General features: G+C 33.6%; 1 protein-coding gene across 1 annotated transcript in view; it reads right to left on the reverse strand.

The window, feature by feature from the left end:
* The window catches only part of LOC137404908 (NFX1-type zinc finger-containing protein 1-like), an 87417-nt gene that overhangs the window by 2799 nt on the left and 67847 nt on the right, over window positions 1–16771 (reverse strand). Inside the window, 4 exon segments of the mRNA XM_068091134.1 lie at window positions 390–783; window positions 7245–7412; window positions 7931–8120; window positions 14448–14579. Of these exon segments, the coding sequence (XP_067947235.1) occupies window positions 496–783; window positions 7245–7412; window positions 7931–8120; window positions 14448–14579 (778 nt within the window). The 3' untranslated portion in view covers window positions 390–495.

Raw genomic sequence — 16771 nt, forward strand, 5'->3', positions numbered from 1 at the left:
CCACTTACTCTTCTTCTGCATTTTTTTGGCAAAGAGTGAATTCGCTTGCTTTATTGCAATTACAAACAGAAATGCCATGAATCTGCCTTATAGACTTAGGAGCATTAGCGTGACATCCGGAAATGCACAGACTCCTAGGAAAGCCTGCTGGCACCTCACTCCAAAAGCACTCTTAAAAATAATTTCTTCTCGCGTGGCACATTCAGAGACACACAGATTATGGCTTGCCCACAAGCATGCCAGGCATATAACAATGGTACAAAAATCTCAAATTCAAGACCAAACTTTAAGAAATGCTGAAGTCTTGAAAGTGAATGAGATTCTATTACAGCTACTAAATCAAAACTCCAGATTGATACAGAGCTATTTTGAATAACACCAACTCTCACCATTTGCAAATGAAGAGGTCTGGTTGCCCAGAGCTGGCACCTTTCTCCTTACATTGGGCACTATACGGCGTATGTCTAATCCTTGTCGTGATTGGGCAATGGGTGGCTACGGCTGAGTTTTACCAGCAAATGGTTCATAGAGGAGAGAAGCCAGAGAGCGTTCGAGCTGCAACTTGTCTGAAAGCTCAGGGTCTGAAGTCTTACTGTTGTTGGCCTTCTTAGTCTCTGGGTTCTTCTCAACAGGTTGATTTACTATATGAGTTCCAGGAGTAGTTGGTCGAACTTTAGCAATGTATCTATGCGTGTTTAACAGGTTTTCACCACAGCTCTTGTAAGGACAGACAACCATAGTTTCTAGATCCATTCCGAAGACCAAATCATCCATATAGTCAGCCTGCCAAAGAAATTTAATTTATCTATGAAAGACGAAACTTACTCGTGACAAAAATTACCATTATTTTTACAATGGAATTATCAGAGCTGCTTTAGTGAATTTGTTCTTAAAGGTTGACTTGCAACAAAATTCACATTACAGTTATTTGGTATCAAAAATCCACCATGTCTTACTCTGCTATGCTATAAGTGCAAAACATGTGGAAATGTGATTACGAGCTCTTAAAAGCTCAAAAACGAACAGTTAATCTCCGCCATCACAAAACCGCTGTAGATCGGAATCAGTTTACTTCTCTGACGTAGTCATTACATTTGGTCATTGTTTTGTCACGTGACGTTTTCACGAAAATTGAAAGCCCAATAAAAGGCTCAATATAAAACTTTTCTTAGCACTAGTTTATGACAAACACTTCGGGCTCTACCGGAAAGCCTTTAGCAAATATAGACGCTCGCTAGTTTACAGTTTTGTTTCGGCTTGGTCTAATCGTAATCTGATCATGTGACCCATACTTCCTGCCAAATAGTGCGAATAACTTCTGCAGCATTTTCCGACTATCACAGGTGACCAACAAGCTTGTCCTGTTTATCAGAGGACGATATGCACTCCTTCGAGCTAATATTAAAAAATTATACAAATTTTTACGGTAGGCTTTGAGATATCATTGCTCTAAATGACAGCATTGCAATGATGATGAAATAGACATATAAAAACAATAGACATGGTTTTATTGAATGCGTAAAGTATATTTGTGAAAATATTTCGACGAATGAGGTTGCATGAAAGTGTAAACAGAAGCCATCTTGTACAATTACGTCCCATTTGAGCTGTTTTGGTAAGGGATTCTAATCTACGGCGGTCTCGTGATGGCCACGATTAACTGTTCGTTTTTGAGCCTTTAAGGGCTTGCAATCACATTTCTACAGATTTTGCACCTACAACACAGCAGAGTAAGACATAAAGAATCTTTCGATACCGAATAACTGTTATGTGAATTTTGTTGCAAGTCAACCTTTAAGGGTTTCCCGAACTTTGAATGTTTGTACTTTTTATAGAAACAATGGCAGTATGTCACTATTTCTATAAAATGTTTATTGCAATCTACTGCTAAATCATACAATTACACCGATTAAATTTTTGCCTTGAGATTGACGAGTAAGAGTTGAAATAATAACAAAAGGAATAAATATTATAAATAATACATTATGTCAAAAATATTGAATGTTTTATTGTAATTCTTCTACCGTGTTGCTGATTTAGGCTTCAGCCCATTTTGATGAGTTAAATTAAATTATACAAATAAACGAATATTAGTAATAGTCATGTCGGTGTTAAGAACTGAAAAAAATGAAGTTATACAATTCTTTTTTAGGCATAAGTTCAAGTGGCTTTCAACTTTTATGTAAGCAAAGAGAAATTAACTTGCTTTAATCATGAACAGAAATAAATTACAAAGAACATTTTAAAGAGATATAATAAATCACAAACACAGCTTTTGATATTCAATTGTTTTTTTTTAAATAACTTTGTCTGCATGATAGATAAGAACATTGTAATATATTATCTTAATACGCGTAGTAACAAATTAAACGATAAAATAATACTAGCCATCAAATGACCGAAAGATGAAAAAATGTAATTTGTCAGTAAGATTATTTATACTGACTTCACTATTAGTTAAATGAGTATGATTATGTGGTTAGTTTGGTCAAGCTAACCTTCTGATATACACTCAAATAATAATTCCCTTTTCATATTGTAATAAAAGGAACACAGTCTTATGAATCTTCCTAATATAAATGAAACAATTTGAATTTTGTTTTAGGACAAATTAGACTTTGAACTATTACTGAATTGATTTTTAACTGTTGAAACTCTGGCTGGCATGAGCGAATTAAACTGCCATTTGTAAATCAGCTACAGCTGTCACTGGCTTATGTGTACAGAATATATCATATGCCAGATGAATGGATAGTATGTTGAAATTATAAACCAATTAAAAACTGTAAAAATGTGATATAACTACAGGAAAGTATATGATATATCCATCGGGCAACCAGTTCATGTATTTTAAAGAGGTACAAGTTCAAAAAAGAAAAGCTTGCTGAATGAAACTAAGAATCTTTTGCAAGAATTTAAAATTATAATATATGATAAAAAGTAGTATAGAAAATATATAAGAATATAATGATATAATTTAGTATACTAGAAATTCTCCTGTCATACAGCCCACAACCTGACATGACCTCTGAACATGTCCTTTGTCTGACACGACATTTTCTGATATGACCTCTGAACCCAAATTGGCCACCACGCGGAAGACGGAATATTGACATTGTAGGATTAACCTGAGCAATGAGTAACTGTTCTATAAGTGTAAGGGAAGATAACAATTCAACACATGAACCTGGATCCATATTGTTGGCTGCACTGAATTTATTAACAGTGTCAGGTCTAACTTGTTGGCATGTATGACATAGTTGTATTTGAGCATTGTATGTAATGAAATGTTTCTCATTACATCCAGTACTTGTGAGCTGTGATACGTTGTTGGCAAGTCTGCCTAGAAAGTTGTTACGCAGTTCTTAAAAATCAGGACAATCTAAAGATTGAAAATGAGGAATGTGATGAAGGGGGCAGCATTGGGAGGAGCAATACTGTTTTGTGCAATACTTTCATGGTCAATGATGTCCATAAAATCATGATCATCATCTGGAAACAAAGGGGCTGCCAATTCCATGTCATTTACATCGCCTACAACATCTACTAAAGAATTCTCTGAATCAGATTCGAGTTGTTGTTATTAATTTGAGTAACGTGTTGTTGAACATTAGCATTTGATGTAGATGGTTGCTATTAGGACCTTCTATTTATCCTCCTATTGAGCTGTAATAATTGAGAGACACGTGGACAGCCACGGCGTCAGCCACGACGTGGTGTTCTGGGAAGTTGCATGTCCGTGGTAGTTGTCAAGTCGTTTTGAAATTAAATTCAAAAAGTCAATTATGCAAAACAAAATGTTGTAAAAAAATCACACCTAATCTACTACTATCTCAAACCTATGTTTTACAACAATAAAATAAATATTAACTAAAGCTGTAGGCCTAACCTACTATAATGTATGTAATTTAACAACAGCAATAACGAAATATGTTTGTTATAACTCTGAAATGCAATATTAGAAGTAAAATGGCAAGCTGCTGTGTAATATACACAGTTTGAAAATTGGTTGTGTTGAATGTAGAATGGTTTTGAAAGCGATCTTTAACAGAAAGCAAGTATGAGCGTTCACGCGTCTGGAGGTTTTCTGCAAACTGGAGCAAAATAAAAAAATGTTCTCATCATAAAGGGGCATTGTAGTTCGGCCCTAGCTTGTACATATGATGTAAAGAATTTTGGCTAACGTTTTAAATAATTTAATGAAACCTTCGGTAATTGGACAAAAAAAGTCCTAGACTGATAAACTGTGTACCACAATTTCGTACCTGTAAATCGGTTTACACCTCAAACGGTCTACATTTATTACAGAGACCTTTGGATAAATTCGAATAATTATTCTTATAATTAAATCTTATAATAATTTTATAAAATCAAATAATTATTCTTATAATTAAATATTTTTGCAAGATATTAAAAACGGAAAAATATTAGAAACCTTCGGCAATTAAACAATGCCATAGACTGGTGAAATGAACACTTACCACAGTAATCATCTTCATGACTTTCTGTGTTTATATCTACAGTATCAAAAAATATTTGCAATTTGTATTACCAATTGTTAGCTGCAGTAGACTACTTATTTTCAATTTTTTATCAGGTATTTACCCTAAAAAGCTACTAAAGCACAATTTTTTCTAGGCTGTACGAGAAGTTTGAAAGCAAATAGTTTGCTTACTACCGATCATATTTGCTACATGTAGGTGAAGACAGTCAAGGGCTTGTGAGTGATGATGCCATTGATGATGAGCATAGGGCTTCAACACCAATATCTGATGAATACTGCATCAACTAACTTATAATGGGAGCAAATATGCATGTGTAGTTTGGCATCAAATAACTCTCACTGTCATCATTTTTTATGAACACACCCATATTATACATGTATATATTGTTTCGTTTTCATGCATATTCATTTTTACTGTATTTTTTAAAAATATATTTTACTGTATTTTTAAACATATTTTCTTTGCTGGTGGTTGTCTGTTAGCTGGTAACTTGAGTATCTTTTTATGCATAATATATTCAAAATAACCTCTGCAATGCATCTCAATATAAATTAACAAATTGTTTGATTATATAATTGATAAAACTGTCAGTGACGTAGTGTTGGTTAGAAGCTCATAACACCTGTTCTATTGCTTGGAATTGAGAAATCTTTTTTATTAGCTGCTGATAAAGTTTGCTATCAATCTAACATAGGTCCAACAATGTCAGTACCAAAAAACTGCTTGTGAGCTGCTATGAAACATAAAAAGTAATTTTGATCAAAAAAAAGTTCACGGAAGTATTAAAAATTGTGGTTAGTAGAATTTGTAAAGGTGCACAGACATTTATATCAAGTTGTAGCCTGGAATGTCTTTGTTAAGCTGCAAAAAACAAATCAAGATTATTTTGAAAAGAATAATTAAATTGAATTTTATACTCAATTTTGTGTAGCTCTATTTTAATTGTAAGGCTACTGAAAAATTAATTAGGCTGGGGGGGCAGTCAACCAATAACTAATTAGTCCTGAATGGGTTAATTATGATTAAAAAAAGTTTTTCAAGTGTTTTATGGCGATTTTAGGCCAAATTAATCTGTGTATTTGTGTATAATCCGATCAGATGGGTAAGGTTTAGGATATTGTCTACAAATAATAAAGACTTGGTAACATACTTAAATAGGTTTTTATGTGTTTTTGTATCGTTATTATACTTAAACAACTCCATTGAAAATGGTTAAATTTGTTGATGAGATTTCGGTACAAGGGTTTGCGACGGTGTTGATGAATAACTTTCGTGAGTTGTGTGCACTCCCAAATCTCCCAAACAACTGTTTCGCTCGTGTTTGGTTGTGGGATTACAGCTTTATCTTGGAAATAGTGGATACTAACGCTAGTTTAGCCTAAAGTCAAACATTCTTGAATTGCTTAGCCAAGGAAGGACCTTTTTAAAACTGACAATTCAAATAGGTCAACAATTGGTGCCTAAATTGCATTAACAAGTTTCAAAACCATTAAACAAGTTTCAGAAGTAAAGGGGAGCACACACCTTCAATACCAATTTTAAATGATTTTGTCACTTTTTTTCTAGGCAGCAAGACTTTATTTACACTGCTGGAAAAAATGTGTATGTGTAAATAAATCAAAACAAAAATACATATTTTTGTCTGTCTGTCCATCTGTCCAAAGCCACAGTTAAAAGTTAAAATAAAGACAGCTTTAAACGAGACCCCCAACTCATGACATTCAACTTGGTAGAGTGAAACCTGCACCAATTAACCACCTTTAGGTATTTCTGATTAATTGTACACATACTTATTCTCTGTGCTTTATCACCACCCCCCCCCCCCTGATGATCTCTTACGGCACCCGTGACTTCTAGGGCACTACTACATATAATACATATACAAATATACAAATTTACGTCATTTTCTCTCTCAAATATGGCAAGAGAGAAAACAACGTTTTAAAATTAATTATGGGACTGTCGTGATTCAAATTGATATCAAGAACTTGCACCTACTCAACGCTTCACATTATATAAAATGTCTTACATAATACGAAGCAAACCTGTGCATAAATTCTTTACATTATGTGGAATTTACGTCAAAAGAGGTTTACGTTATAGGAGCGTCTACTGTACTTTTAAAGTGATTGGAAATACTAAGGATAATGGATTGAGAATAGGTATCAAGTAATTGGTAATATTTATGAAAAGGAATCAATTATATTAGGTATTATGTACTATATGTAAATATTTGGTAACACTACTGATGAGGGATAATAGGCATAAGGTAGCATTCTAAGTGCGTTGAATGGCAAGTTTGTCTGTTTATTTTCATCTATAATATAACTAAAAAAAATAATATGAAGAGTGTTTCTTACAGTATACAAGAACAAGAAAGATAGAAAAAAAATGTCACTCCAGGGAAGGTGATGATGAGGTCCCTGTGCGCAATAGCAAGGCTAATCAAGGCGTGGAACCTGATAGGTTATAAACAAGAAAAGAAGATAACCTTATTACAGCCTATCCATCGTTTTTTTTGACGTAATCAAGCAGTTTGCACATGCGCTCGTTCGCGAAAAAGCCGTCATATTTGTAGAAAACAATCGTTTTTCTTTTATTTATTAGAACTTTTTGGTGTTGTTTTGATACTATAATAAAAAAATTGCAAACAAAAGCATCGTTTTCAAAAATTATTTGCAAAAGTCTCGTGTTTTTAATGATAAAAGTCGTCGTCCTATAGAACTAGCAAGGACTTACCGGTACGAGGTGCTCACAGTCTACTAAAACAACCCATCTTGTTGCTGATGTTATGTTAGGAATAACTACAGGAAGTTGGCTCTTTAGAGCTCTGATCACCCGAGGTTGGTCACACTGCAGACACATTCTAGGGCAGGGCTCACCACAGAATCCAGCACAAAGATATGGCTGAAAGAAAGCAAAGTAGTCAAGTAGTCACATATGTAAAAGGTCTGAGAACTGTATTCACACTCATTCATTTTCAATGTTGCACTAGCAATAGTTGCCAAGATTTTATTTCCCTGTGAAATCTATAATAAATAGATGCCTAAAAATTACAGTTGAGAAATGAAATAAGGTATACTTTTCACGATGCCAAATATGGAAGAGTTACACGCCAAAGCAGTTGGTAGATTATAACTATTTAGGAATACATGTGTCAAAAAAGGTAGTGACAACTAATTAATTATATTATATATCATATATGATATTAAATATATGATATCATACTTTATAGCACAAGTAGTTGAACTAGTAACTGTTTCATAGTACAGGTATAACAATATATCCCTGTTAGTTGATAGTTTTAATTTGCCACTGACATGTTATATATAATGATATAAGAGTAGTAGTACAGTAACTACTGCCTACCACACTGTTATACATATTAGCTAAGTCTACAAGTTGCCAGACAACCTGCGACTAACCTTTTGGCAGCGATTGCATTCCAGCATCTTGTCACATGACTTGTCACATGGTACAATCGAGCAAGCATCTCCACAGTCTCTCTCACACATGGCATGCCTGCATCCAAACTGACATTTGGTGTCTTCAGTTGTTATGATAAACTCGCAAGTGCTTGCACATTGCTGAGAACATCTAACACCGTGGCTACATCTGTAACAAACAATTTGATTTAACTGACTTCCACAACAAACTAAGACATATTGCCAAATTCAAGAAGGTCCAGCTTTTTCATGGTAACTACAAGGAATAGAAGAAACGTAATTTTAAATTTTTACTTATAGTATTCAAATTTTAACTTAATTATATTAGTGCATTTTGTAAGCTTTAAAGAAATTGAAAAAATTCAATTCATAATTTTTATTTATTCCCAAAAGGGAATAAATAAAAATTATGAAATGAACACAAGTCTACCTACTATATAAGTCTACATATAATATAATAAAGCTAATGTATATACATACACACACACACATATATATATATATATATACACATATATATATATATATATATATATATATATATATATATATATATATATATATATATATATATATATATATATATATATATATATATATATATATATATATATATATATATATATATATATATTAGAAATGTATCATACTTAGAACTGAAATCAGGAATGCATTAGCAAGAAACTGTCAGTAGCTAAAAAAAAGATAAGTGAACTATTTAATTTTCCAATTTATATATAAATAGATATATATATCTATATATATATTTATATATATACACTCAATAGCTAGTGTATATCCCCGCATATAATCTTATCTCGCATATAGTGTAAGCTCACAGAAAAACAGCCCTGAAATCAAGGAATTTATAAGAACTCACATATATGCCAACCCTATATATCCGTAACACGTCGTAGGAAACTATCAGAGGAGAAGGTTGCAGAAACGGAGCAGCTTTTGCAGGCTTGGTACAAAACGTTTCTGATTATTAGTAAGTAGTTGTATAATTAGCCTATCACGTCTCCGCTTAATAGAAAGGAGATAATCATCCGTTTGGGTTGAGCCAATGGAAAACATGTTTGCATCACACCTGATCTTATTTCGCTTTTTTCAAAAGTACATTTTTGGAGTTATTTGTTCTTTGCGATGATCAGAAGCATTACAGCGAAGTAGGTTTCCCAAATTTTAGATCAATAGACTGGCTATAATTATCTATTAGGCAATAGTAGCAATGACAGTGAGTGTTTATTGTTAACAGTAATAATAATGCTGTAAGCTATAGTAATAGCGGTAACTCGTCTGACTCGGAACATGCTTAGCTTGTCCACCACAGGTATGAAAAGGACAAAAAGTCTCAGAACTGATTCTGCAACACATTTGTGGCCTTTTTATGGCATCAGATGACATAGAATTTTATGCTAATTAAAGATGTGGTTGCGTCAAAAAATTCAATTTAATGAAATTAAGACCCATAAAAGGCTAAAACATCAGCTACAAATTGATGCCATTTTTGTCTTTGTAGACCAACCCTGTCCAGAGATATATGTGTTTGAATGAGGCCCTCTTTTAAAAAGCTCACGTTCCAGCGGGTGCCTCTTTCGTGACGTCACAAGCAAGGTATCTGAAACGAAACCACGAGCAATAAATATGAGGTCGCTTCGTTAGCCAATCATGCGAGCGAAATTTTTATATAGGCCGTAATAAATGTTATCACTCGTAAAACGCGTTTTCTGTGATCTCGAAGATTCTCATAATTAGAGAATTCAGTCTCATCGTTACTGATTCAACGCGTTTCAACAATTACTAAGTTATACATAGTTTTAAAATGGCTTCAAGTTTGAGCAACCGCTACTCAGAGTTATCTGAGCAACTTTTAGTAAAAGATTGGAGTAGACAGCCTATGGTCAAAACTGACAGGCGTCAGCAGCGTTTTGCTGCAGAGGAAGACAGAATGGAGGTAAATTAACTTAGAGTCTTCTATACTTAAGTAAATGTAATATTTTTATAGTCATAAATACATATACTAATTAATAAAATGATAATTCTTTGCTATCTTCAATCATCGTTTCATAGCTTATCTGCCGTTTTACCTAGCTATAATATTTTTTTCGAATTTTCTTTGGTAAATTAGAGTCATGATTACAAATTATTTTCACTCGTAGGAAGTGGGTAAAATCGATTGATCATTGCAAATCTTTAATTTCCAGAACCAAAGCTTCGAATCGTTGACTTGGCGTACTTGTGCCTTTATTAAATGTTTATTCGTTTTTAAAATTACACTCGCAATCTATTTAACTCCCAATTTGGAAGCTGTCAATAGATACGCTTTAGAATGACATATCTATAAATGACGTATTTATTGCATTTGTTTTACTGATTACAGAATGTTTATGTCGTCCCACCAGCCGAAGAAGCTTTGTCATTGTGGAAACTGCCATAAAGTGGAAAGAGAGACTTGAATGCGTGCTGCATAAGCCATGATGTTTTGTTTGAGTTTGTTGCAGTAGATGAATTTGTCTTATTGTATCAGCTAATACTATCTGAGTGGCCACGACTTGATGAATATTTTTAATAAAAGCTTTATGCCGAGATGAAAATATTTTTGCTTGTAAAAATTATATAATAAAATTATATTGTTGAAGATAATGCAAAACATGATTTGCAGAATATTGTAGTGAATTGGATATGGTATATGGATGTCCGCAAAACTAGAGAATGTGAGTTCAAATCCAGTTTGCAGCAGACTTCTCATCCTTAAAACTCTATCCCTGTCTATATTCTTTTCAAAGACGTGGCTTGCTTATTTCACTTAGGTAGTATTCGGTAAGAATACTACTAGTAAGAAACTAGTACGTAGACGGTGTAGGCAATGATATACAGCTCCGCCCCAAGGATAGGCGACATAATGTGGGCGGGGCTTATGGGAGGCTGTATATCGTTAGTATGGGCAGCTGCAGAACTGTGCTGATACAAAGACCGTGTTCTACATAAAGTGACTAGACAGAATTACCGTAGACCGGTAGAATTGGTAGTCGGTACCCAAATGTTTACAAAACATTTGGAGAAAGTGAGTAGAACAAATTTTCAATTTTCGTTATTTGAGGCCTTTGAAACATTCATAATAATGCATCTGTAGCAGGATTTAAAATTTTATTCTAGCCAACATGAGCAAATACAAAATAAGATATATGCCAATAGAGCCGCGTAAGACTAGACTTTTATCGCAAATACCCGATGTGAATACGAGAGATAGAGACAGGTTGCCTAACGCGTGACATCATTTTGGGCAAGTCTGGGCACGTTTTGGTGGCCTGAGCGTTTTTACGGCAATCAGATTTTTTCGGTTTTAATCTTCAAATATCTTGGCAATGCAATCGTGTAACACAACAAACAACATATCAACTGATAGAGAACAAAAATGCTTTCTTTTAAGATCAACTTAAATTTGACGCAACCACATCTTTAATTTGGTGAAATATTATGACAACTAATATACGCCATTGTCAAATATTTAGCTTACCGAACATTGTCTCCATAAAAATGTATTCGGTAGCGAAAGAGTTAATTATAGCGGTAACCATTATTGGTATGTTTTTTGTTTATTAATAAAGTTGGGTTAATAAAAGTTTAAGTTGTAGTCGTTCAAGTTAAGCAGTACTTTTAACCAGATTTACGTGCGTATAAGCCGAACTCCTTAAGTTTTGTAAAAAAAATTGCATTCTAGAGTCGGCTTATACAAGGGGATACGGTATATACTTGAGCGGCCACTTTCTTTCCTAGTTTCCAGAAGTTTTCATTTGTTTTCAAAATTTGTTAGGTTAAAACATTATTTTTATAGATAAAAGTGAATTTTATATTATGCAATTAATAGTATTATTTTGGCATGAATGTATAATACTATTAAATAAAGTTTTAATGGAGTACACTAAAAATTTCAAGCTACTCATGTAGATGTTGGTTCATCTGAAGCAAAATTTAATGTAGAAAAAAGACTTATTGTTAAACTCCCGGTGGGGCATATTGGGACATGCCTCAATCACTGGGTTTCTATGCTTCAAATGGATTTAGGGATTTCTTCCACTCTAATTCATAGAAACCATAAAATCCGAACGAATACGACGCCATTTTGCTTCACTAAATTAGTGGAAAAAGCATTCACTGTGAGAGTACTATTTGACATCATAGAAACACACAATGCTGATGGATTCAAATCGATGATAACCAGTTAAGTTCTCCCCAGTAGAGGTAAGAAAATTCAGCGTATTTCATCACACCACCATGAGGGTCTCTTCTAACTACTATATGGCAAACAATGGGTTGTTCATACGACGGTAAGGAAATAATTCCCGTTTTATTTATTTTATTATGGTTTATGGTTACAATATTCTGTAACATCATTTTTTGTTATTTTGATCACATTATCTACGTTGTTAATATCCCACCTTCATCTTGCCTGCAAATAGAGGTTTTTTCCTATTCAAATCAATATAGAATTCATTATCATCATCATAAAAAAGACTATCATTCATACGACCTCTGAAGTAATAACTGTATAGCAAGTATCAAATTCTATTGCTGCTTTGTAATATGGAGGGCAGCAACACACAAAAAAACAAAAATAAAATACTCATCAGGCATCATGGCTCAGTTAGTGTAACTAGTTAACTAGGCATGAATTGAAAAGTGACCTTGACCCGAAAGCAAGTCTACTTTAACAACTTATGTTAAATCTATTCAAAACATAGAAACCCGATGAATGTACTCTACTAATGTTATGACAAATACTTGTATTTGTAGAGACAATCAAAACATGGTTAGAACTAGAAGTGAAACTAAAGATGTAGTTGTCAGACCATACATTGTTGGCATGGTTGTTAACAGCCATGTTAACAACATGGCTGTTAACTTTTAAACTTTTTATTAACAGGTCATTAATAAAAAGCCTTGAAGTGAGCAATAGCTCCTACAGATGGTAAAAATAATGGGGCAAAAACATGCAAGTATATACAATTATAAGTGTATACACTCGCAAATATCCATTAGGGCTTATACATTATTTTCACGATATACTAGGCATGAAACCATATTTAATAACCTGAGAGCAGAGTTATACAATTTTAGATATAGTCTAGAGGAGTACAAGAAACTCACAAAAATAGGTTTGAGTGCTTTGGTTTTCTCCTCAAATATGCATCCACATTAAAAGACATTACATAATCCACTAACAATTTAGGAAAAAATCAGAAACTTTGTTTTTAATTTAAAACTTTTGGAAAATTTACAGCATTCATAGGATTTATGCATCAGCTCATTTGCTTTCCAAAAGATGAAAATTGTTCGGTGATTTTGCTATACGAATTATCAAACTCCACATAATTTAGAAAAATTGAATGATATTGTAAAGATTTTGTGCGACCTTCACTATCCTCCACTAGTACAAGACTCGGTGCATGAGTTTATACATATATTTTCTGCTTAGTTCATAAGTTGTACAAGAATGCTCAAGTAACAGGCAATGAACAGGCCCAGAACAGCTCTGCCCTTCTACACAAATATTCAAGCTTATATAGCTAGTAAGCTCCGCCTCCGTTCTACTTGGCAGGACCCGGCACGGCTCGGCCTTAACTCAGCACGGCTTTGGCTTGGCTAAACTTAAGGGGACGCCATCCATCACAATATAAAGACTATTTGTGTATATAAATACAGTGAAACCTCGTCATATGACATTAATAAGTAAGGAATTGTAAGGCGAAAACGTCATATAAAGGATTATAAAAATCCATAGTATTCTAATGCAAGCAACCAATGGTAAAAAACCTCCAAATTTTATATACATACTGTATGTATTAAAAATTAGTAACAAAATAGCATATTAACCTTAGTAACTATAGTTTACTACAATAACTTTTGTGTATTTAGTGGTTATGATCTACAATAAACCATAACATTATTATGTACAGTACGTACCGTATAGAGTTCTTACTTTCGAGACGGGCTTATAACATAAACATTGAATATGACTTAAATGAATATAGTTTACTAAACACTTACTTAAGGCTAAGTGTATGTATTTTACTGAACTAAACTTTAATTTTGTCATTATCTTAAACGTCTTACGAAACACGAAAAGTGCTGAACTGAGAGAGCATCGTATCTTTTTCTTTGTGGAAGGGATTTCGGCAAATAGCATATCAACATCTTTGTGATTCCGACATATGCAGCACACCGAATGCGAAACTTATGAATTTGTAAAAATATTTCTATTGATGTCGTATGGTGAAAACATGCCACAACTCGGGGGCAGGAATTGTCGTGTTTCACATCGTAAGGTGAAAAAACAGTAAAACAAGGGCGCAGTAACTCGGGGTGCACTGTACTCAATTAAACTGACAACACTTTACTAGTTCTTTCTACTCACAATCTATTGAAAACACAGTAGCCCAAATTTTCAGTACATACAAGAAGAATGACTTACAGTAATTCGATATTTACTTACCTGATGAGACAACTCTGTGAGCATGTTTTGCAGCCTCCATTGTCGATACAATCTTGACATGGTTTATCACAATTATGGCCACATCTAAGTCTCTTTCCACAAATCTTTGGACATTTTTGATGACTTTCATTGCTACAGCATATGTAAATATTCACACATACATTACATAGTACTCATTGACTGCTCCATTACAAGCATCCAAATACAATTACAGTAATCCTTCACTACATTGCGGTTTAGCTTTCGAAGCTTCAGTACTACACAAGTTTATAAAAAGATATCATTAAATTTTTAATAATAAAAAATGCATTAAAAGTAAAAACGAAAATACATGAAATACATAAATCTCTCATATTCCGACCCATTAAGATCCCTCCACAAGTATCATTGCATTGTGATAGCAGTTCCCATGGTTCGCTGTTTCTCCTGCCATGTTTTGTAAAGCATTGAAGTGTAGTGCTTGTGACACCCTTTATCGTCTCTTAAACGTCATCGAGACTCAAAACTGTCTAAAAACTCTTAAGAAAAGGAGTTAAATGCTTACAATTAATGAAAAAGTGATTTTATTGGATAAAAGTTTATTAGTTTATATTGTTAGCATTTTCACTTAACGTGGAGGCACAACTCCTGTGATTAGCCAAGCAAAGTGAAGTAATATTGTACAGTGCACCCTCACGATATGATTTCGATCTATTCTAGGGTTGGCATCGTATGGTGAAAAACTCATATGTAGAGGTATAGAAACCATAGTAATTATATAATGCAAACATCCCCTGGTAAAAATCGTTAAAATTTTATATAAGTCCTGTGTATATGCAAAATTAGTAACATAATAATATGTCAACCTGAATAACTGTAGTTACCTACAATAACTTTATTATATTTAGTGAATTATTGGTCATGAACTGCATTAAAATGTATCGTTGCAATGTGCTATGCGCAGTACTATGTACGGTAGAAAGTTCTTACCTTCAAGACAGATGTCATATAACCTCATATATAACGTCTTATATATGTCATATATAAGATGTCAGATGACATATAACAAGAAATTTGAATTCACCTCAAATAGGTTTAGCTAACTAAACAAACAAACTTGAAGCTAAGTTTTAGTATGAACTTTTGGCCAATTTACTGAATTTAAACTTTTTATCACTAGAGTTTTATCACTTATCAGTTTCTTTCTTCGCTTTCGCTATAACTTTTAGCGAACCTGTTTAAAACATTGGTCAACCTAATTTGACCAGAAAACCCTAATAATGCTGTTTTCGTAATATAGTGGAATTTGTCAGCAGGTTCAGAAAAGTTGTCTGACCACTAGACCTTCTGTATGAAAGAATCGCAACTTCAAATTTGGTAATGATTTTGAAGAGAAAATATTACCATTTTACACAAGAAATTTGCCAAACTGAGAGAAATCGGGCATCGTGTCTCTTTCAGGCGTTGTGAAAATACTTTTAGCACACAACATTTCAGTGTATTTGTTATTTTGACGTACGTAGTAAGCACACCAACTGCCAAATTAGAACTCAGGCAAAAATTTTGTTGAATTTGTATGGTGAAATAAGATTCGTATGGTGAGGTAAAAATATCATCATGTTCCACTTCGTAATTTGAAAAAAACTTATATGAAGGTAATCATATCCTGAGCGCGGACTGCGCTACCAAATACTGCTTGAAAGGTTTTTAAGGAGCTTTAAAACGATCATTTATGTGTTTGTTTCAATACAAAGGACATTCATGACATCATCTATACAGTTAGACCTATCACTTATAACAGGTACAGTTACACCTACCACTTATAACAGGTACAGTTAGACCTACCACTTATAACAGGTACAGTTAGACCTACCACTTATAACAGGTACAGTTAGACCTATCACTTATAACATGTAAAGTTATACTTACCACATATAGCAGGTACAGTTAGACCTACTACTTATAACAGGTACAGTTATACTTACCGCTTATAGCAGGTACGTTAAACCTATCACTTATAACAGGTACAGTTAGACCTACCACTTATAACAGATACAGTAAGACCTACCTTTATAACAGGTACAGTTAGACCCACCATTTATAACAGGTACAGTTACACCTACCACTTATAACAGGTACAGTTACACCTACCACTTATAACAGGTACAGTTACACCTACCACTTATAGCAGATACAGTTAGACCTACCACTTATAACAGATACAGTTAGACCCACCATTTATAACAGGTACAGTTACACCTACCACTTATAACAGGTACAGTTATACCTACCACCTATAACAGGAACAGTTAGACCTAACACTTATAACAGGAACAGTTAGACCT

Source organism: Watersipora subatra, chromosome 9 (assembly GCF_963576615.1).
Source record: "Watersipora subatra chromosome 9, tzWatSuba1.1, whole genome shotgun sequence".
NCBI lineage: Eukaryota > Metazoa > Bryozoa > Gymnolaemata > Cheilostomatida > Watersiporidae > Watersipora > Watersipora subatra.